Source organism: Xyrauchen texanus, chromosome 18, assembly GCF_025860055.1.
Source record: "Xyrauchen texanus isolate HMW12.3.18 chromosome 18, RBS_HiC_50CHRs, whole genome shotgun sequence".
Classification (NCBI taxonomy): domain Eukaryota; kingdom Metazoa; phylum Chordata; class Actinopteri; order Cypriniformes; family Catostomidae; genus Xyrauchen; species Xyrauchen texanus.
The window spans coordinates 26,343,561-26,366,836 of record NC_068293.1 but is presented as its reverse complement, the minus strand read 5'-3'; the positions used below and the strand labels follow the sequence as shown (position 1 = coordinate 26,366,836).

Here is a 23,276-nt window from a genome sequence, read left to right as displayed (position 1 = left end):
TTTCATGTCTCGTAGTATTTAGTATTTTTTCCAGAGAAACCAAACTAAATGGAATACCAAACCTTACTCTGTTGCTTACTTTGAAGCAATGTTGCATGTAATGAGATGAAGTTCAGAAATCTTATTTGCCAAGGTTCTGATACTATGGAAAGGTCACAAGAGATCTTGTGAAGCTAACGCAATTTTTGCAGCACAGCCCTAAAGCAAGAATTATTTTTTCTCTCTTCCTACACCTTAATCTCAAACTAAAATGAGCCCAGACACACCTTTCAAAACCTGCCAGTGCAGCCAGTAATTGCAAGATGATTGATAGACAGACTGGGCTAAATCTAGTTTCCCAGCTAATTCAGGCTTTCATGCTCTAGTGCTGCAATTGCTGCCCTCTTTCTGAACCTGATAGTGTGTTGCACTCTGCATCAGCTCCAAAATCCACTGTGAACGGTGGCCTCAATGCAGCGTATCTGGCTGGCCCCTGTGGCCAGCTGTTGACTCGGCAGGTTCCAGTGAGCGCTAGTGATTCTAGCGTATAGTTGGCACTCTTGCTGTGAATGAGGATGGGGGAAAATAAGATACAGCAAGAAAAAAAGGGGAAATAAAACAAAACCCTGAAGAGACATTTTGGATTGCTGGCTCGTCACATAATGTGTTTATTAAGAGACAGATTAATTCATTTAATTTCTTAATCCTCTTTTTTTTTATTATTATTTGCATAGATTATAAAAAGAGGGATTTTAAATTATAACAGAATTTAAGAGAACACTACATGATACATGACTTTTGTTTAGGAGCACTTGTGCCCCTTTGGGCACAGTTGAAGTTCAGCTTTTTAATGTCTCTAATGTAATATGTCGCAATACAAAAAAAAGTACTTTATTCAGTACAAAACTGAATTAAGAATTAATATAGACTTATAGATATATTTTATATTGGTAACACTTCAAAAAACCTTAATTAACAAACATTGTAAAATGCAGATCATAATAATAGATCACTATTTATTACATTAAAACATTTTTGTGTTACATTAAAAAAGTATTTTATACATAAAATATATGTGTATTAAAAATATATTATCAAAATGTCATAACTATGACATTCACAACTTTTTTACTTTTTTTATATGATGATCTTGTGACAGGAACAGGACGAGATGGATTTATATGCAGGAAAAAGGTTTAATAATACAATTAAATAAAACACAGGGCAAATCCAGATAGTGAGGTCAAAACAGAGTCCAAAGTCAGAGCCAAGAGATCCAATAAACAAACAGACGGAGCAGGGCAGGCGAGGAATAAACACAAGACTGAACGCTAGAGATAACTAGAAGAGTTTCTAAAGGAGTTAGCAAAGCAGGATAACTACATGCAATAACCAACTAAATAAAAGTGAACTGGCAGGGTATAAATAGAGTCAAAAACAGCACAGGTGAAAATAATATTCAGGAGATTCGAGTGTGGGAACTGGAAGAAGTGGGGTGGATTGTGGAACTGGATTCCATGACAGATCTCTTATCCTGACATTTTTGTTCATGTTTTATTGTTACAAGTTATGACAATGTTTTAACAATATATCTTCTCTAAGGTGCACATCAACTATATATACGTTTTAGATGTCTGTATAATCAGAATCAGAATTCTCCTTATTGGCCAAGTAAGTAGCACTTACTATGAATTTGATTTGGTGTTTTGCTCCAAAGACAATTAAACGTGCCACATCAAGTACTCACATATACACAATATACAAAATATACAGGTACATAGAATATACAGTTATTACATACAATATACATAACTCACAAAATAATATAACAAATATAAAAATACATTGGAATACAATGCAAATACAATAGCCATGTGTGTGTAAGTGACAATTGCAACTGTAGTGTGAAGAAAGAATAAATAAATGGAGGCTAGCAACAATAGTATATGAACAGTTAACAAAAAGAGGTCAACAATGCTATAAATGCAAAGTGCTAATGGACGTGAGTTCTTATCCCTTGTTGCAACAAATTCTGTTCTTGTGATTCTGTTCATTGGTGAAGTTCAGTTGTTAATGAGGGCCACTGCTCGGGAGAAGAAACTGTCTTCCTAGATGGCAGGATCTGGAAGATGTGATAAGCAGGGTGTGATGGATTTTTTATGATTCTGTCAACCTGATTCCACGATCTTCTGAAGTCTGTGATAATCTCTACTGTCTTCTATGTTGTTATGGCTGCACCAGGACACCAGGTGATCCACCTCCTTTCTGTATGCAGATTCGTTGCCATTGCTTCTAAGGCCAATCAGCATTGTGTCATCTGCAAATTTGAGGAGCTTTACTGAGGGTTTGTCAAGGTATAATCATTTGTGTAGAGAGAGTAGAGTATTGGAGACAGCACACAGCCCTGTGGAGCTCCAGTTCTGATAGTCAGTGGGCCTGTCATGAACTTTCCAAGCCATACCTGAACCTTGGTGTGGAAGTCACTTATCCACCTACAAGGGTGGCATCAGTAACAGTCAGTCGAGAGAGCTTGGCCTGTAGAGGCTCTGGAATAATGGTGTTAATTGCAGAGCTGTCTACAAAAAGGATCCTGATGTAGATTCCTGGGCTGTCAAGGTGTTGGAGCATGAAGTGTAGACCCAAGTTCACTGCTTCACCAACAGACCTGTTGGCTTTGTATGCAATTTGCAGTGAGTCCAGCAAAGGGTCAGTAATGGCTTTGAGGTGAACCATCACAAGTGTTTTGAATGTTTTCATGACTACTGATGTCAAGGCAACTGGTCTGTAGTCATTCAGGCTTGTTATCCTTTGTTTTTTGGGGAATGGAACAATGGTCGTGGTTTTAAAGCAGGCAGAAACTGTGCAAAGGTCCATTGACTGGTTAAAAATCTCTGTAAACATAAATGAAAGTTGAGAAGCACAGTGTTTCATGCTTTTTCTGTTCTCTGCTTCTGGAATAGCTTGAAAAAGTCCTGTACTTTGATTGTGAGTGGGAGATGGGAGGCAGTAAGATTTGAATGAGATGATGGATGATTGCTGGTCTAATGGGGGTTGCATGGGTGTGGTGTGATGTGAGATATCTATTATATAAATTCATGATATTCATATGTACAGAAGTACTGTCGTTTTGACTGTGAAATCATCATTCCAAAAGAAAGTCTTGTGTTTCATGTGCATTCTTTTTGTGAGCGCATGAGTCCGGTTGTGAGTTACAGCCATACGCGCTTCAGTCGGACTTGTTCATGTCTGGGGCATGGTCTCTGGATCCTGACTCCCTGTCTGGTTCAGTTTTAGTCTGTGTCGAGATTCGGACTCACATGCTCTATGTTCTTTTTTTGTTTGTTCCAAGTTTGTTGATGTTTTCTCCCTCATGTGTTTCAGGTGCTGCTGGCATACAGAATCAGCGTTTCCATGGGAATTCTGATTATGCCAACTTTCATCTGGCAAGCGGCACCTATCCCTTGTTTGTTCCTGCCTATTTTAATCCCCTCGTGTGTCATGTAATTTGCTGGATTGTTGAATGTAGTTTAATGTAGTCTGTAGTATGTTTTGTGTTATCATTATAGAAAGATGTTTGATGTGAAGTAACACTCTCTGCCTAGTTGGCCCTGTCTTATGTATCTGTTTGTCAGCTGATCTTCAATGGAGAATACCTCATCTCTGCCAGCGTGTTGGGAGAAAGATTGCCTTTGTCTGCTGGGTGTTGTTCTCTGCACCTCACTAAGCTTCAACTGGGTATTCCTATGAATTTGTTCCTGACTTCCACTATGCACACACTTGTCTATGAACACACTCTTCACGGGTTGCCACTGAAGCCGGTGCCGGGATCCTCGGCCATCGCCAGCACAGTGATAATTAATACTTATTCTGAATAAATCCTTTGAACTGTTCCTCTGTTCTTGTGTCTCTTTGCCTCTCTCTTGCTCCCTGACAAGTACTTGTTCAGGTCAATTGCAAGTCGTTGGTCAGCTATGGAGTAAGGGGTTTTCCTCTTTTTGTAGTCCGTACATTCCTGGAGATTTTTCCATGCTGAAGATGGGCTATTGGCTGAAAGCTGTTTCTTTATCCTCGCAAGAGTATTTTATTCTTTCTTCATCCTCTGCTTGGCAGCTATGATACCCTTCTCTAATTTGTACTTAACCACTTTGTATAGGTTTTATCCCCACTCCTGTAGGCTTAGTCTTTTGCCTCTGATGCTGTTTAAGTTCTTTTTTAAACCAAGGCTTGTCATTGTTAAATGTAATCCAAGTCTTGGTGGGAATGCAGCTGTCTTTGCAAAGACTGATATTTGACGTCACTCTTTCTGTGTACTCGTCTAGTCTATTCATTGCGTCCTTAAAAATATTCCAATCTGTGGAGTCAAAACAGCTCTGTAGTTATTCTATGGCTCCGCTGGCCCATCTCTTAACTTTAATGATTACTGGTTTGGCAGATTCAAATTTTATGTATGTTGGGATGAGATTAACAATGTTATGATCAGAAAGTCCCAGTGCAGCACTTTTGTTGCGTAACAGTGATCTAGCGTTCTCCCTTCTCTCTTGTTGCATGTGATATGCTGCCTGTAATTAGTGAGTTCTAGATTCAGTTTTGCGCTGTTGAAATCGCCCATAATTATGAGTTGGGAGTCCAGGTGTTGTCTCTCTATCTCTGTTATTTGATCAGCCAGCTGCTGCTGTGCCTCTTGCATACAGGCTTGTGGTGGAATGTAGACACTGACCAAAATAAACAAGGTAAATTCCCGGGCGAGTAAATGGTCTGCAGTTTATAAAAAATGTGACAGTCCTATTAAAATCATATTCTCCTAAACTGGAAACTCTATGGCACCAGCCTTCGTTACAGATTCCTCCACCTCGTGATTTCCCCGATGACTCAGCTTGCCGATCCGCTCAGTGGAGTTGAAATCCCGGAAACTGGAGCACATTGTCCGGTATTGTCTTGCACAGCCAAGTTTCAGTTAAACAACACAGAAGAAATTGAGAAGTCTTTATTTGTTTTAATGACAACTTTAAGTTTGTCTATTTTATTGCACAAGGAGCAAGCATTGAGAGAAGTATTCCTGGCAGCGGTGTATGAAAACCCCACTGCCAAAGGCACACCAAGCCCCCGATCTTCTGCCTCTTCTCCTGTGTCTCACAGCAAGTGATAGAACTGTTGCGCTATTAGATAGGATCTCTAATAAATCTAATGGTACAGAAACATTTGGAGTCGTTTCAGGTGATATTGTGTCCCTGATGCTGAGAAGTGTCTCTCTGGAGTATGATATTGAGTTTTGTCCAGCAATCACAGAATTAACAAACAAAAACATAAAAAACAGGTAAGAGCGTCACACCGAGGCTGCCATCCGAGGCACCATCTTAACAGTCCCATCAGCCTTAAATTTTTTATGTAACTTTAAGACATTATCTGTTAATATTATTAATGTTATGTAATGTTCACAGAGTAGGCCTATCGGTTGCACTTTCTTATACAGTACGTGTACTTTCAGTATACTAACTGTGTTCTTAACCAAGAAAGTACTGTGTAACATTAGGTCAATGCATCTACTTAATATGGATTAAGGTTAGATTTGGGGTAATATTTAGGGTTAGTACCTAGTAATTACTGTAGTTGTTGTAATTATGTAATACATACATATAAAACAACAGTACTGTAAAATAAAGTGCTACTTGCACTTATTGGCTGAAAGGGAGACATTAAGTGTGTGTTAATCAGCTGACAAATTATCAAATCCTACTATGATGAAGGCATGGCTTTCATATTTATTAAAGGGATAGTACACCCAAAAATGAAATTTCTCTTATAATTTGCTCACCCTCATGCATGCAAGATGTGTATGACTTTCTTTTTTCACCAGAACACAAAAGAGATATTAGAAAAAATATGGCATCTGACCATGGTTTTTCCTTGAGCGGTGGGAACAAGTGACGTGACAAGCATGGGAGCAGGCCATGCCAGCTGTGGCCTCTTCTTTCTCTATGTTCCTCCTCATAGAGTGTTAGATGAGGCTGGGGCCATCTAGCTAGCACATGCATTGTGGAAGGTGTTCTTTTCCAGTCCTATTCTTTTAGAGGTAAAAGCCCCAGCAGAGACCACATCCTGCCCAGTCTGGGAAGGTGAATATGTGGCAATTGCAATGGCACAGCGGTCCCAGGGGGGGTCACTAGAGTGACTTGTTCATCATCCTCCAGTACCTGTGCAAGTAGGCTCACTGGGGAAAATGCTTACTTGTGCAGCCCCCGGGGCAGCTGTGTGTCAGTGCATCTGTCCCGAGAGGAGCCTCCGATTTGAGGGTGTACCAGAGTGGGCAATGGTAGTTCTCTTGGGAACAGGTGTACCTGTGCTTTGTCATAATGGTCCCAAATCAGCTGAGCAAAGCCAGTCGCGACAGCGTGTCCGCTGCTGTGTTGAGGCTGCCCGGGATATGAGTGGCATGCAGCGACCTCAGACTCCAAAGGAAGAGATGGCGGGCGAGTTGTGACATGTAATGAGAGTGCACGCCGCCTTGGAAATTTATGTACGCTACCGTCGCAGTGTTGTCTGAGTGGATCAAGACGTGCTTGCCTCAGATCAGCGGGAGAAACCTCCGCAGGGCAAGAAATACAGCCAGCAACTCTAGGCAGTTGATGTGCCAACGTAACTGCGGGCCTGTTGCACACAGCATCCCAACCCTATTTGCGTCTGGACACCTGATGTAGGGGGACTCCTGTCCGCAGAAAACAGAGGTCTGTCCAAGGGTTGAATATGTGATGGGCAGAGGGGGGTGAAGATCACACTATACAGTATGTGCCATGGCGCCATGCCCATCTCACGACTCGAGTCTGAAGCCAGGGCTGAAGCGGTCTAATATGCATAAAGCCTAGCGGCGCGACCGCAACTGAGGATGCCATATGCCCCAGGAGCCTCTGGAACTCTTTTAGTGGGACCGCTGTGCCTATTTTGAATTATGAAAGACAATTCAGCACTGACTGCATGCGCTTGTTTGTAAGGCACACTATCATTGAGACTGAGTCTAACTCCATGCAGAGAAAAGAGATGCTCTTAACCAGGGAGAGCTTGCTCTTCTCTCAGTTGACCTGAAGCCCTAAATGGCTGAGGGGCCTTCGGTACCTCTTGCCAGATGGTAGAAGGGTGAAAAGTTTGTATGAGGGGTGCGTGGGGTCATCCACAATGCTGGTTGCTTTGTGGATGCAGTGTTTTTAATAAATGTCTTGATGGAGGGAAGAGAGACCCCGATGATCTTCTCAGCTGTCCTCTCTATCCTCTGCAGGGCTTTGCGGTCCAAAACGGTGTAAGTCAGGGACAGGTTGTTGGCTCTAAACCAGTCCGTTAGCTGCTGCACCTCCTCTCTGTATGCTGACTCGTCGTTCTTGCTGATGAGACCCACCACGGTCATGTCACTTGATGATGTGATTCGAGCTGTGCATTGCTGAACAGTCGTGAGTCAGCAGAGTGAACAGCAGAGGACTGAGCACACAGCCCTGGGGGGGCCCCAGTGCTCAGTGTGGTGGTGGTGAAGATGCTGTTCCCGATCCGGACTGACTGAGGTCTCCCAATCAGGAAGTCCAGGATCCAGTTGCAGAGGGAGGTGTCCAGGCCCAGCAGGTTCAGCTTTCCAATCAGGTGCTGGGGAATGATTGTATTGAATGCTGAGCTGAAGTCTATGAACAGCATTCGAACGTATGAGTCCTTTTTATATAGGTGGGTGAGGGCCAGATGGAGGGTGGTGACGATGGCATCGTCTGTTGAACGGTTTGGAAGATACGCAAACTTCAGTGGGTCTAGTGAGGGGGACAGCTGTGTCTTAATGTGCCTCATGACGAGTCTCTCGAAGCACTTCATGATGATGGGTGTGAGTGCGACGGAACGGTAGTCGTTGAGGCAGAACACTGAAGACTTAATTGGCATGGGAACAGCCCCTTAAGGAAGGAAAGCCACGACTGCAACAATGCCATGGTCAACACTGCGAAAAATTATTTTCAAGACAATATTTTTGTCTTGTTTTCCAGTAAAAATATCTAAACATTCTTAAAACGGGATTTATTTACATGACGAGCAAACTGGCATGATATTTTAAGTCTAGTTTTTAGAGAAATCTAATCAAATTTAGTGAGATTTATGCTTAAAACAAGAAAAAACTGTCAATGGAGTAAGAAAAACAAACTTAATTTAAAAAGACAATAAGTTTATTTTGCTTACCCCATTGCCAGATTTTGTTTCTTGTTTTTAGTCTAAAGTTCACAAACTTTTGTCAGATTTATCTTAAAACAAGACTTAATATCTTATCCCATTTTGCTTGACATGTAAATAAATCACATTTTAAGAATATTTACATAATTTTACGGGTAAACAAGACAAAAATACTCGCAATGAGTACATGAACCATCCACAAATCCTGCCTCGGTGTCATCGCAACACAAGGCAATGCCTATGGCCTATATATATATATATATATATATATATATATATATATATATATATATACCATTGTGCAGGATGTCACACAAGGATTCATTTGGTAGGAAACGTGATACTAAATAATTTTACATTAGTTGGTAGTCCTGTCATAAGTCATGCATAAAACATTATACAGTACAAAAACACTTTACAAGACAGTATTGATCCTATACACAATGTTCTGGGGATATACATGTGAATTTATAGACAGTTTGTCTATAATTTAATGAAGAAAATTCTGTTGTTCTGGGCTTTGAGTCAATTTCTTATGGGAGAAAGAATTGCTCTGGCATGCAGCTAACCTCCCCTGGAATGTCACTGATGTGCACTAGTTGCTGGACCTTGTAAAGATATTGTAAAGGTGTGATAATGATCAGTGGGGGAACAGATATAACGGAGTTAGATTGGTGAGACATATGTTGGCTTATTCATTAAATTATGGATAAATGTGTGTCTGATTGGTCCAGATGCTACAGAGTTGAGTTTGTGAATTAAAAATATATTTGTAAATATTTTTTTTATTTGTAAATCTAATTTTATTTATGTGTGAATTCATTGAATTTTTGTGAAACCCCTTAAATATATTTGTGGATCTCATTCAATTTGTCTCTGAATTAGAATTAGAAAAACTTCAACTTTCATTTGTTTCTTCAAAAGTAAATCTTAGAAATTTTGGTGAAGCTGGTTTATCTTGCTGGTCAAGCTAGTTTAAGGGATAGTCATAATTTACTTTCTCTCATCTTTTTCCACCCCTGTATGACATTCTATAGACTTTGAAACACAAGTAGAGACGTAATGTCAGTCTCAGTCTCCAGTAACTCGTATGGAACAAAGATGCTGTGAAAGTAACTGGTGACTAAAGCTAACATCTTTTGTGTTCAGCAGAAGTAAGTCGTACAGTTTGGAACAACATGAGAGAAGGTGAACTATCCCTTTAAAAAGCCTGATGGAGGCAACAGCATATGCTGAGGATGAACACCTACAACACGGCATGTGCTGGTGAGCAGCTATGCTCATCTTTCAGCAGGGATGTTCCATGAACTTTACTTTCACACACCATTCCTTTACAGTGCATTCAGTATCAATTTAGTAAACAACTATTTCCAATTGAGCAGCTTTCCTTTTAATGCAGCTTTACTCTGGTTAGGAAGACTGGTGTACACATTGTTTGCCGGAGAAACTGGCAGCTCTTGTGCTGTGAATATGGCTTTGTTTTCCATTAAGCGTCATTAAGACCCCAATTATCATTACCTCCTCCAGATCTGAATCCGTGCCATTGACACCCTCCCTGTTCCCACCCAGGCCCCAGGCTGCAGCCCATTCTATTCCCCAGAAACAGTCTCACTGCGCCGGGACTCTCTCTGTGGGTACTGAGTTCCCACTTCCTCCCACACTCAAGGTCTTATTTAAATATAAGGCATAAAAGTGCAGCATGTGGAACAATTGCCATCTCCTTCCCCATCTGTTTAACTAAATTTAAATTTCAGAGCCCATCCGGAAGGTAGAGGACATTTAGTGGAAATGGTTTCATTCTGGATACTTGACTTTGGGTGAGGAATCAGTTATGTTATGTTGACTGTGCACATTTAGCCAGCCCCTCTACCAATTTAAAAAAGCTAGAAAAAGACCCTTGGACTAAACAGGCAGTGTATTTGTATGAAGGTACCTCATAAAGAAACCAGTTTCAGAAATGTAACCAAGGCAAAATTATGTCACAGATAATGTTCAAAAACAAATTGTGACCTTTAAAAATAACTAAGCAAATATTAAATGACTACAATACTTTTTTTCTTTAAACCAAAGAAAGAAATTGAATTATACATAAAGAAAAAAAAAGGCATTTATGAATTTACTAACCACTTTTAACCACTCCATCAAATATTTTTCTTTAACCAACCACCGTACTGTACACACAAAACCGGCAGTGGGGAAAACATCTATGCTGCCTTAAAAACTGACCAAATTGAGGCACCTTTGACCACATATGCCAAGTTTGAAACCTCAGTTTTCACCCTCCTAACATAATTTTGTTAGTTAAAGTAATATATGTGGGTCACGGAGAGCGTTTTCGAAAAGTTTAAATTTTCAATGGAAAATGCCATTCCTGTGTGGATGTAAAAGTAGGAAAATCAATGAGTTTTCAAACTAAAACAGATTAGTGTGAATGTGGCCTTAGTTCACTGGAATTACGCAAACATTCAATTTGGGTGTGCCTTAATGCCTTCCCATCTCTGTAAATTGCCTAAGAAGGCAGCATTTTTCAGGTATTGGACCCATCCATTGAGATCCCAGGAGATTTGGATGGCAGGGATTGGTCGCATTTTAGAGAAAGAGAAATAACTGATTAGTTGGCTGAGTAACAGGGATGCATGATTGAGAGAAACAGTAAAGAATGATGTGTATTATGGATATGCTGACTGTACCTATGATTGCACAGTGGCTGCCTCGTTCCAGAGGTGCACCATCTGCGTACAGGTGTGTGTGTGTGAAGAACAGGTGGAGCAGGGATTAAATTATGTGCGTTTGTGCGTGCAGGTGAGAAGCCTTACAAATGTTCCTGGGAGGGCTGTGAATGGCGTTTTGCACGAAGCGACGAACTGACGAGGCACTACCGCAAACACACCGGTGCCAAACCTTTCAAGTGCAACCACTGTGACAGGTAAGAGACAAACTGCCAAAGCAGCAAAGCAAGCCTACTCTATATTTATGCACAGATTTTACTGTTTAATTATTTTTCATATTCCCTAACACTTCTACACACTTTTTAACACTAGTAGCCCATTTACAAATTCCTCCAGTTATGAGACCAGAAGACTAAACCCTCTCCCTCAAAAACATTGCCCCCTACCACTCTTACTTTCTCTCTCTCTCTCTCTCTCTCTCTCTCTCTCTCTCTCTCTCTCGCTCTCTCTCTTTCTTGTTTTCCTTTTCTCTAATTCTCTCTGATGGCATGCACATAGCAGCACTGGATTGGGCTCAATTGACGTTAACACGGGCCTAATTCCCTTCTGAATAACTTGTTCACAGTCTGGTCCTGTGATACCCATTACCGAATTACTACGAATATCTTATTCTCACATTCTGTTCCACTTTCCTCCATCCTCCCATTGGTGATGTGTGTGCCCATATTCTGGCTTGAGTGCAGGGAGAATTAGGAGTTGAAATCATGGGTGTGCATTCCAAGGTAAGAGAGTTACATAACAGTAATATAAAAGACCTAAAGTAGAGACACAGGATGAAATGGATGCACAAAGAGATCTGAGAAAGACACAGCATTAATTACTTTGACTGCATACAGAAACATCTGCTAGTAAGTTATTTTTGTAGGAAGTTATGCAGAGTTACAGTAATTCCAATTTGTAGACTATCCATCATAAATAGTTTGCGAGATTATGATGAGTATGTCCCAAATCATTGTATGTTGATTATGTAGATATGTTGATAAGTATTTCAAATGTCCCTGGATGGTGTCCTATTTGTGTACTCTTTGTCTGTGCTTGCTTTTTGGGATAATATCGCACACACATTTCATCTATTCCAGCCTAACATGCTGATAAGTAATCCATTCATAGGTTAAATCCCCTCAAAATTGTAAATACTGTGGCACTAACAAATTGCTCTTTTGGGGTGTCCCGGCCAGCCCAATACACCAACATTGACTCAATCAATGGTGTTTGGGGTTTGTGATAGGACTTCCAGTTTCTCCAACCAATGGCAGATGGGGTAGTTTTCAGGAAACCTGTTTGAAAACCCAATATAAATGTCCTCATTTTTAAATGTTTTATTTAGTGAAGCTAGTGGCACAGAAATTCACCTTTATTAATAATAATGAACCTTAAAGTAATGGACACTAGATGCTAATGCTTGTATGCCAGTGCAAACAGTAATCGAAAAAGGGGTCTGTAGACATTGCATAATGTCACTATTTTGGTTTACTGTCTTGCTACTGTAGATATTCAAAAAGTATGGATTTTCCAATCACTAGTTAAGTACATACTTTTAATGCATAGAAGTGTGCAAATTGATATACAGCCTTCTCACCTCCCCAAGATATTTAAATCTAAAAGCCCATGCTATAGGGAACACAAAAACGTGTGTGTGATGCACTCACGGCCAGGCCCCCAATCGGGCAAATTCATGGAGAGGGATAAAGACGAGCCGGATGCAGCAGTTCAGGAGAGAGAGAGCCACACACAGCTGCCGTGTATGTTTATGATTGTATCATTTCTTCAAGGTTTCATTAAATGGGGGGCCTGGGTAGCTCCCTTGGAGTCACAAGTTCAAATCCAGGGCGTGCTAAATGTCTCCAACCAGGTCTCCTAAGCAACCAATTATCCCGGTTGCTAGGGTGGGTAGAGTCACATTGGAGTAACCTCCTAATGGTTGCTATAATGTGTGGTGCTCGCTCTCGGTGGGGCACGTAGTGAGTTGTGCGTGGATGCCGCAGAGAATAGCATGTGCAACTGAGATTTGTCCTCCGCCACCCGGATTCAGGCGAATCACTACGCCACTATGAGGACTTGCAGCGCATTGGGAATTGGGCATTCCAAATTGGGGAAAAAAGGGGAGAAAAATAAATGTAAATTCTTTAATTTGATTGTTCGTCCGGTTCCCGCCTCCTCCTTTCCTATATTAACCTCCCCTGTTACAGTTTGATGTGAATTGCAAGGCAGTGCGGCAAACATGTTTGTGTGCGTGTTTGTGATAAAGAGGAGCAGAGACAAATTTGCATTAGCATGGAGAGGAAGAGTGATAGCCTGTCAGGTGACAGTATTAGGAAGCTGTCACTCGGGCCTGGCATGCAGGCAGCAATTACACAGTGGAGGCCGCGTGCCCACTGAGCCAGCTCCAGGTGGAAGCACAATTAGACACGGCTCCCTGTCTTGCCATCGGCATCAAACCAACCTTGCCACAGCCTTTTGAAAGTTGTCCTTTGAAGAATTCTCTGCTACTCCATCAACATGAATCTCCGCCGATCCCAGTGGACGAGTCGCTGCTGGGACAGCCTCTGTTCTGCAGACTGCTGCTAACACCTGAATGGCGTCGTTTTCCCTTGAGTGCAGCTGAGCAAGTGAACACTTTGGGGGACGGCATGGGGAAATCTGTGTCCCTACACTCATTACTCAGTGTTTGGCAGCTATTGCATGACAAAAGGTGGAGGAACAGGCTTGGATACAGAAAGCTACATTGACAGTTCACCCTCCAGATGCCAGGTTTAAAGAGGGCATCTTCCAAATTTGAATTCTAGCCTAAACAATTTAGCTCTGTTGCAGAATCCCACACGTAGACCCCAGAAAGCCTTTATGAATTCAACCCTCCTGGTACTCACTTTTATTATGGACTTAATTCTAAACCTTGGGTGAGAACATACATTTTCAGTTCTGCAGTTGCATTTTGGGTAAATGTCAATGTAAAGTGCAATAGCATTACACAGTAGAAGTAGTATTACAAGAGTGAATGGAAATGTTGTAGGGATGCGAAAGTGTCCTTGTGCAGTGTTCTAATTATTCTTCACAGGGGTAACGGCCAAGATTAATGTATTGGCAAGTTGGAAGGAGACAATATTGTATTTTATAGTCTTTTGGCAGGAAGGATGTCCAATAGCACTTCTTCCATTTGCTTCAGTTACTTCAAAGTCCTTAATGTTGAAAGTGTGTCCAGAATTGTCCATTACCTTGAAATGGCCAAGTAACACGTGTTTCTGGATCAACATCTTTGTTAGTCCTGGAACATCATTCATATGAACCAATAAGATTTCCAATTAGAAAAGGATAGGTTTATGGTTAATTGGATCTGTATGTCATGTTTATTCCTTTGTTTCATGTTTTTCATGTCTTTTATTGTCAAGTTTAGTTCCTGTTAATTTCATGTGATTTCCTGTTCCCTCATGTGATCTTGTCATTTACATTTACATTTATGCATTTGGCAGACGCTTTTATCCAAAGCGACTTACAGAGCCCTTACTACAGGGACAATCCCCCTGGAACAACCTGGAGTTAAGTGCCTTGCTCAAGGACACAATGGTGGTGGCTGTGGGGCTCGAACCAACAACCTTTTGATTACCAGATTACCAGTTATGTGCTTTAGACAACTACACCACCACCACTTGTCATGTGTTTCCCCTGTTCATGTGTCTTGTTTTCATTGGTTCATTGTTTGATTACCTTGTTGTTAGTCTTGTCTTTCCATTGGTTAAAGTTAATTTAGTCTTGTTATCTTGTTTATAGTTTAGTCTTGACATTGGTCATCTTTGCCATGTGTTCTACAATTTCCTTGTATTTAAGCCCTCAAGTTTGCCATTGTCTGGGGTCAGGTATTGTGAATGTAACTTTGTTTTTTTGTTCTAGCCAAGACAAGCCAAGTCAAGTTTAAGTCTAATCAAGTCATGTCATGTTACGTTTATGTCAAGTCCAGTTTTAGTCAAATTCATGTTTTTGTTTAGTTCACGTTTGTAGTCAGGGGTTTTGGGATTCCATGTATGAAAAATAAACTACACTTGGGTTCATCTTCACGTCATTGTCTCTGCCTGTTTCCAGCATTGTTACACTGTAATTCCCCTCTGATTTCAGAAATGAAAATTCTGTCAATATTTACTCACACTAATGTCATAACAAACCCACATGGCTTTCTTCTGCGGAACACTAAAGGATATATATATATATATATATAAATATGTATAAAAAGGAAAAATAAAAAAGCAGCCATCACTGATTTCCATAGAATAGCAGTTGATAATGACTCACTTTAAAGCTTATAGCACCCCAACGGGCATAAAAGTTGTCAATGAGACTTCTGCATTACATTCCAAGTCTTTTGAAGGGATATGATCGATCTGGATGATGAATTGACCGAAATTTATAGTAATTCAGTTGTTATTACCTGTCAAATAAAACCATTGATCAACTCATGTAAGCAGAGCCCAAATCAAATATGGCAACACATCGAGTACATCAAACCTCATTGTTTCTTATTTGTCTCATGACCAAACTTGACTGAAGAACCAATGAGGTTTGATTATAATGACATTCTTGAAAATATCCATTTGTATTCCACTGAAAAAAGGTCAAATGGGTTTGGAATGACATGAGGGAGAGTAAATGATCACAAGTTTTAATTTCTGGGTGAACTATTCCATTAATAGCATTATGTTGATGTGTAAGTAATGATCTCTGTCTCCAACCTCCATACCGTTTCTAGCTTCTCAGCAGGGTCTAAAATGCCCTTAATGCCGACAGAGCGAGTTATTGTTCTCACATTTATGCCATCCCGGATGTGAATGATTTTCTTTTTTAAGCAGAACACAAATAAAAAAAAAATTTAATAATTTCACAACTCTGTAGGTCTATACAATGCAAGTGAATGGGTGCCAAAATTTTGAAGTTTAAAAAATCACAGGTAGTCAGTGTTAAAGCAATCCATGAGACTCCAGTGTTTATATCATAGTGGCATAGTAGGTGGTATATCACCACCTACTTGCAGGGAAAATAATTTCTAGACTTAAATATTGATCTATTTCTCACCCACACCTATCATATCCCTTCTGATGTCATGGATTTAACCAATGGAGTTCATTTTATGCTGCCTTTATGTGCTTTTTGAGTGTTAAAATTCTGGCACCCATTCACTTGTATGGATTTAGAAGTTATACACATCTGGAATGGTACGAAGGTGTAGGGAGCCACAATGTTTTGCATTGATTTAGTTGTTGGATATTTTAAGCCGAGAAATAGTTGTGTTCTCATTCTAATGCATGATGCACAATTTTCTGAAGTGTTGTGATGATGGGAATATTTTGCCTTAAATATTGCCCTACAAAGGTTTATACTTTTCTATCAGGCATTAGAAAAGGCCAAACCAATTCTGCCCTACACCAGCCTTCCTTTAATTTGTTGCTGTTTTATTATATTACATTTCTTTATATATATATATATATATATATATATATATATATATATATATATATATATATATATATATACACCCTCCTCCCACCCCAATTTCCATCTTGGCTGCTTCTCATCCTAAAGCTAGTTAACACGAGTTAACACGCTGGCTCTTGACTAATTAATAATGGATACAGCCAGAGGCAAATTTAAATTATAATTCTCCACGCCTTCACGCCTTCACTCTCAGTTTTTGCAGAGTTTTTATTAATTCCAGTTAAGATTCACATTCAAATCTATGAATGTATTATAGTAATCCTCGTAGGCCTATTAATGTTAGGCAGACATGGCATCACAACTATTTTCTATATGCTGTTATGTATTGCACCTACCAGCAGCAGTTGTGCGTGAGCTTAATTGATTATGACACAAAAAAGCCCTCAGCCCAGTACGAGAAACCAACCACTATGGCTCAAGTGCTACATGCAGCTGTACAGTTTAAACAATACCATTTCACCACCAGCTTTGAAATTATTTCCTAATGCAAACATGCTCACCATGATTTGTGCTTGCACTCCCCAAAATTATTTCTCTCACTAGCAAAGGCTAGGCACAGACTTTCTTTCTAACTGCATTGGCAAGAAATGGGTTTGAAACGATCTGTCACCAGTTTTAGAGCAAGAAGCTGGCTTTGCTTAATTTTTTTTTCCTAAACGCCAAATGTTGTTTTCTCTGTTCCATCTGCAAAGCCTGTGCCGGCTGCCACACATCTTCCCAAGAAATTCTTCAGTGCTCTTTAGTACACTGATAACTGTTTTCTACCCTGCTGGGGGGTGGGGGGGGGGGGGGGGATCAGTTTAGGCTGGTTTACTAGTTTTCCAGCCTGGTCAGGCTGGTATTTGGACAAGGTTTTGGAGACCAGCTTTCTAACCCATGAACACCTGCTTGGCTACATGGGGAGACCAGCTAAGTGTCTCACTACCATCTTAGAATGGTCTAAGCTGTTTGTTTTCCATCAGGGTATACTTTGTACATACATTAATTGAATCTAACAGTTCTTTTTATTCTCTCTTTTTCTCTCTGTACAGATGTTTCTCCAGGTCTGACCACTTGGCTCTGCACATGAAGCGCCATATCTAAGATCGAGGGGAAGGGAGAGAGAAAGAGAAAGAGTGAGAGGAGGAATACACTAAAAGAGCGAGATCAAAGAGAAGAACAGGTGTACCAGATGAAAAAATTCACAACAGACATTGGGTGCACACAAGGGGTCTGGCCGCAAACTTCACCACAAGGAATATGCGAGGCAGTGTAGGCAAATGTTGTTGGATTCTACCCACTCCAGCCTTTTCATCAGCGATTAGCCATGCCTTTCCAAGCCCTAGCTTGGAGGTCAGACACTGCCAAACACCACATTTTTTTCCCTTCATTATCTTTTGTACAGTAACTCACCACAAGCATGGGACAAAAAACCTGTGAACGCCACACCATGTACAAAATCCAAACGCACATCTCATTCATCACGTAAGATGAACAGTTCTACTATAGAATAACGCTCATTGTACATTCTGGAACTTCCTTCTTTTCCTTTTCAAACCAAGGACACATCACATTAACAAACCTGCAGCCATGTCATATACAGCAAGCAACCAAACCCAGAAAACAACATTGCCAATACTTTTTGAGGAGTGACCAATGGAACTAGCAGTCAAATGTAATGCCCGGTTCCCAAAAGCAGGCTCTGCGTAAAACTATTTAAAAAATAACGCAGCATCGGCAATGCTCAGGATGTGTGCTGATTTCTTGTACTCTTCTCTGCTCTTTACGTCTGTCACCTCACAGGCTACTGAAACGATGTGCAGCGACACTTTCTTGCCTTTATTATTTTTTAAAGACGTGTTAAAAAAATTGTTTGTTCTCCTGAAATGTCTTAAACTTCTGAAAAGTAAAAAAAAAAAAAATGGCTTTGCATACACAAGCCTAAATGTGCACATATGGGTAATAGGGGGGAATTGTAAGCCCTTCTCAGTATGCACAAGGTTCGACTCAGTGGCTGCTATCTGGCAGTGAAAGCAAAAAGTTTGAAAAAGACAGAAACACAAACCCCAAAAAGATTGGGATTGTTGGCTTGGTATGAAAGGACAGATGTCTTCGGTTTTTCATTTTGCTTTGCTCTGATTTGATCTGGGAAAAGCAAACCGAGCGCAACATGGCATCAGCACAGATCTTGTGTGATGCTCTTGACATTGGAAAAGCTCTTTGGCTTTGTGTTGATACTGGCACCTGTTTGAAAATATAGTCCTCTGTTGAGCCAGGGCTATGGGGGATGAATGGCAGGACGTTTGACTCTCAAGATTGTGGAGCACCAGCTGGGATCAGGATCCAAAAGAACTTGGTGGCATCAGCCCAGACAAACTTTGCCTGTTCCATATCCATTGTCTGTGCTGATTTTTTCAATGTTCTATTTCTTTTTTTCATACAGTCAAAAAAGTAAAAAAAAAAAAAATCAAAAACAAAAAAAACATAAAAACAAAAAACAACTTGGAGGGAAAAAAAAACAGAAAACAAAAAAAATACTTAAACATAATCAAATCTCTTTCACACACAAACAATACTCCGAATGATGTTCATGCTCTTGGCTTTTCCTGATAAAAAAAACAAAAAACTCTGAAAAAGAAAAATGCAGAACAATAATTACCAAGATATTAAACAGCGTTAAACACTGCATGGCAGCCTATTTCAGACAGATACACTCGTCACTTGCACACATACATGCACAGCTTGCCTCTCAGCATTATTTGTTTTTCACCCAAATCTTCACAGCAGTGTTTTAGCAATTGTTGTTTTGTAGGATTGCATTCCATACAGATTGTTGATACATTCTGGTAAATTATGATAAACCGGGCCTAGGTCTAGCTCTGTGTTAACAATCAGCTTCTAAATCATGGGGACAAAATATATATCATTGTCCCCAAGGTTGTGAAGCCTGCCGTGGCATCGCAATCAGGGCGTTTCCCCACCAACCCTCCTCTTCTGCATTGATATAATGGCTGCTGAGGGTGGAGGGGAGATTGAAAGCCATTATGGAGTCCTCGCAGACTTTACTAAACGATCCCAGAGTATCCCTCAGGGGACCATAGCTACTCAATCAATACAAAAACTCTCAGTGCAGAACTGCCTAGGAGTGAAGGATTGGTGCCTTTCTCTTGGTTTGAAGCCTACTAAAGGCAGCTTTTCGGTCGCATTTACAAACACATACAAGTGCACGTGCGGTCACTACATTTTACTCTGAAACATTCAATTGATTTATAACCTGGGTTTGTTTTTCCAAGCTAATTGTCATTTTGTGTAGTGAAATGCAAAGTCATGCCAAACTTTTGATGAAATGGGGGATGTATTGGTTCATGTCCACTAATCAGTTGTGGTTCGTAGCACTTTCTGCGAGGAGCGGCACTTGTATGTGATGATTGTATGTATGAATTTCTGTAAAGCCAGTGAGCAGGACATATTGCTACAGTGTCATAATAGAATTATCAATAACTTGCCACATTTATGGATTTCTGGGACAGTGTACAGCATTCTCAATGTGTCAAACCAATTAGAAAGACTGATATATAGAAAAACAGCTTTGAAATTTTGCAAAAGGGTTAAAGATCCATTTTACACACTGTGTGATGAAAAGCAACATTTATTTCTTACTGATCTGGTCTCCTGTGACTCTTCAGTGTTTTTTTCTTCAGATTGTGCTTCTTCCTTCAGTCACCATATGGGATACAACAGCAGGAAAGCAGATACCAAAAAATAGCATCATATCATTTTTCTGACACTGATGAACAATGAAGTTCACAGTCTTCAAACCAACATTTAAAATATACATATAAATATAGTGTATTTAATTACAGCTCAAAGCCATGTTGAATTCAAAATTAGAAATGAAGATATCTTTTTTTGCCAAGATGTTCCACACATGACCAAATGAATATGGAATAATAGGCCAATCAGATTCATTAGCAGGCAGCATGCCGTGCATATCCCTTCACATATCAAGTGCCATTTGAAACCCCCATTCTCTCACTCTCAGAACAACAGCACAGTCAATCGCACAGGCATCCAATGCATACTTTGACTTTGATATTTACGCATTTGCAAATAAACTGCTGGGTGTTGAAAGAGAGAAAGAGCGATTATACTTTCAATTCTATTCTAAACTCACAGTATAGTATATCCCCAATTCTGTCCTACACCAGCCTTCTTTTAATTTGTTCTTGAGCATCTGTTTGACCATTGGATTGTCTCTAGTATGTGTGCTTGTAAAATATGGTCATGTTGGTTTGAATTTTAAATCAAAGAACCCTAGCCGTGAAGTTGCAAACAGCAAATTATTCTAATCGGTTCTAGTTTATTGCATAGAGTCAGTGGAGGATGTCTTAAGAAGTACTTTCGAGGTCATGCATGCCTTTAGAAACAACATTCTGAACATTGCCGAAACACTGGTTAAAATGTTGATTGTCTTAAAGTGATAGCTCACATAATTCTACATTTTAACACAATTCTGAATTCCGAGTGTTTTACATGACAGTTAAGAATGTTTGGAAGCAATTTTGTGAACTAGTTATTTGGGCACTCTTCCAGTGAATCTCCCTTCCCAAGCTGTTTGCTTTATTGCTTCAAAGAGGCTTATGGCAGCTTTTTCAATTTTATACAAAAAGATGCTTGAAACATCACAAGGGGATATTATGAAAAGGGTCAGAGGTGACTAAGACAACTTTTCTGTTTTTAATGTCCTTTTTTGGAATACCATTTCACTCCATAACTAATACTGGTCATAGTTACCGCTAGTATAGTCTGTTTAATGACACAGCTGTTGATTGTCTACATAACATTTTGTAGCATTTCAAGATGCACTTATCAGAAGAACATGTGAACAACTCTATATTCAGCCTATTCTAACATAAGAATGGTTTATTGAACATTTTTACTCAGAAATTCACTCTGCTTGTTTCATGAATAAGGTCCATTGCTTTCAATCACACTCAATGTATCAAAATAAAGTCTGCTATTCTGTGTACCTTGCCAAAAACTCACTGAAATACGGATTACACTCACTAAGTCAACGAGAAGTGAGAACTGTAAAGGTGGGTTTGTTTGGCCTCATATTTCTTGAGATATGCTGCATCTTTAAGTGCATCTGTATCTGTGTTTGTCCATATTTGATGTGTCAGTAAGTAGGGGACTCACCAGGACTTAACCTTCGGCTTTTTACATTCCTCGCTCCCCACCCCATCTATCCCACCCTGCACGTACAGAACCACAATAAACTATTCCTAGATCAGTTCTTCAAAACAGTCTTGCTTCTCTGCTTTACTTCAGTTCCATTCTGTAGTTGTAGAGGGTGTGTGTGTTACCAGCTGTAAGGGAGTTCTCTCTTATCTATGAATGTCCCTGACATCACTAACCAGGGAGCAACCGGCCAACAACAGACCTCAGTGACTCTATGCTTTGCATGTGCTCTCGCTCTTACTCAAACATGGCTCTTAAAGACAACTGCCACCAGTTGGTAGAGCAGGTACAATTCTGGGGGGGAGAACAGTTATGTGCTATCTTGATTTATATATATGGAAGTTGGACAACATTTTGCCTTATACAGGCTGAAGCATGTCGTTTCTTGCTAGAGCAGGGACCCTCATATCCACAGTCATCTCTTTCCCTTGCCACATCACTAACACTCCACCACCTCACTTCCTGTAATATTCACACTCTTCTTCTCCATTTTTCTATTCAGTTCTTTCCTTGTGTGTTTTTCTTTTTTGGTTCTTTTGCTGTACAAAGTGCTTAACATATTATTATTTGTATGATATAATGTTAGTATGTAATGTTCTTTATTAAGGAAGAAGATGAAATTTATTTTTGTTACTGGTCTGTTTCATAATTCTTTTTTAAATTGGTATTGTAAGATATCTATGCAAGAACTGTTCAGTGGAGCATTTTTATTTAAGAATGTAACTAAGTGTAATAAATGGTAGAATCTGAACACCAGAGTGAGGGAGATTTCGTTACCTTCGGTGGGGTCCTTCAGAGTTGACTCATTACCAAATTATTGGAAAAAAAATCCACAAAAACCAACACCATGTTGCAATGGCTCTGTGTACAATGGCTCAAAATGACTTTTTGTGTGGGTGTGGGTGTGTGTGCGCGTGCATGTGTGTGCGCGTGTTTGTGTGTGTCAAAGGGTTCATTGGAATTGGAAAGCCAAGCACCACCATTCACAACAGAAATACTGTGAAGTTCCATCACAATGTACTTATCGATGAATATCGGTGTATATTAAAGCAATAAGCTAAGAGAGACAGTGATTTTACCACAGCTCAGAGGTGTTCGAAGGTGCAAAGCATACAACACCCACAAAAAAAAAGAAATTACAAGTAAGATTTTTTATTTTTTTTTTGCCACAGTTTTTCTAGTTAAATTTTAATTATATAAAAGTAAGTAAAATCAACATAATTGCATGACAATATTGATTGAAACGAGAGAGTAAATTTAACTTAAAACATTTCAGTAACTTTTTTTCATGGTATTTAAATAAGCTAATATGTATATTAACATTTCACCAAAACATTCCTTATAATTAACTTTTATTATTAACAAGTAAAACATTGTACCACATGACATATGGAAGCTTTCCACAGGAAAGCTCCATACATGCTATGTAATCTATTAGACATCACTGGCAATGACATCACAACATAGAGCTGCAGACTTAACACTTGTTTAACAAAACATGATTATGGTAACAATTAACAGATCATTTTTTGATTATGAATGGGTAATTTTGAGAATGAAATTCAGACTTCACAAAATAAGAAGTTACCAAATGTAACAACAGAATCAACAATACAAATGGAGTAAATAAACATTTAAACATAACCATGCAAGCTCATTCATTATTCAAGCCGGTGCATGCTG

General features: G+C 39.7%; 1 protein-coding gene across 2 annotated transcripts in view; it reads left to right on the top strand.

The window, feature by feature from the left end:
- Window positions 1-22,672, top strand: part of klf7b (Kruppel-like factor 7b) — a 57,642-nt gene extending 34,970 nt beyond the window's left edge. The window contains exons 3-4 of one of the 2 annotated variants that reach the window (XM_052148942.1): window positions 10,969-11,092; window positions 17,405-22,672. In XM_052148942.1, coding sequence (XP_052004902.1) covers window positions 10,969-11,092; window positions 17,405-17,456 — 176 coding nt within the window. In that variant the 3' untranslated portion in view covers window positions 17,457-22,672. The remainder of the gene's footprint in view (window positions 1-10,968; window positions 11,093-17,404) is intronic. The other variant, XM_052148943.1, reaches the window with a different exon arrangement.
- The last annotated feature ends 604 nt before the right edge of the window (window positions 22,673-23,276 follow it).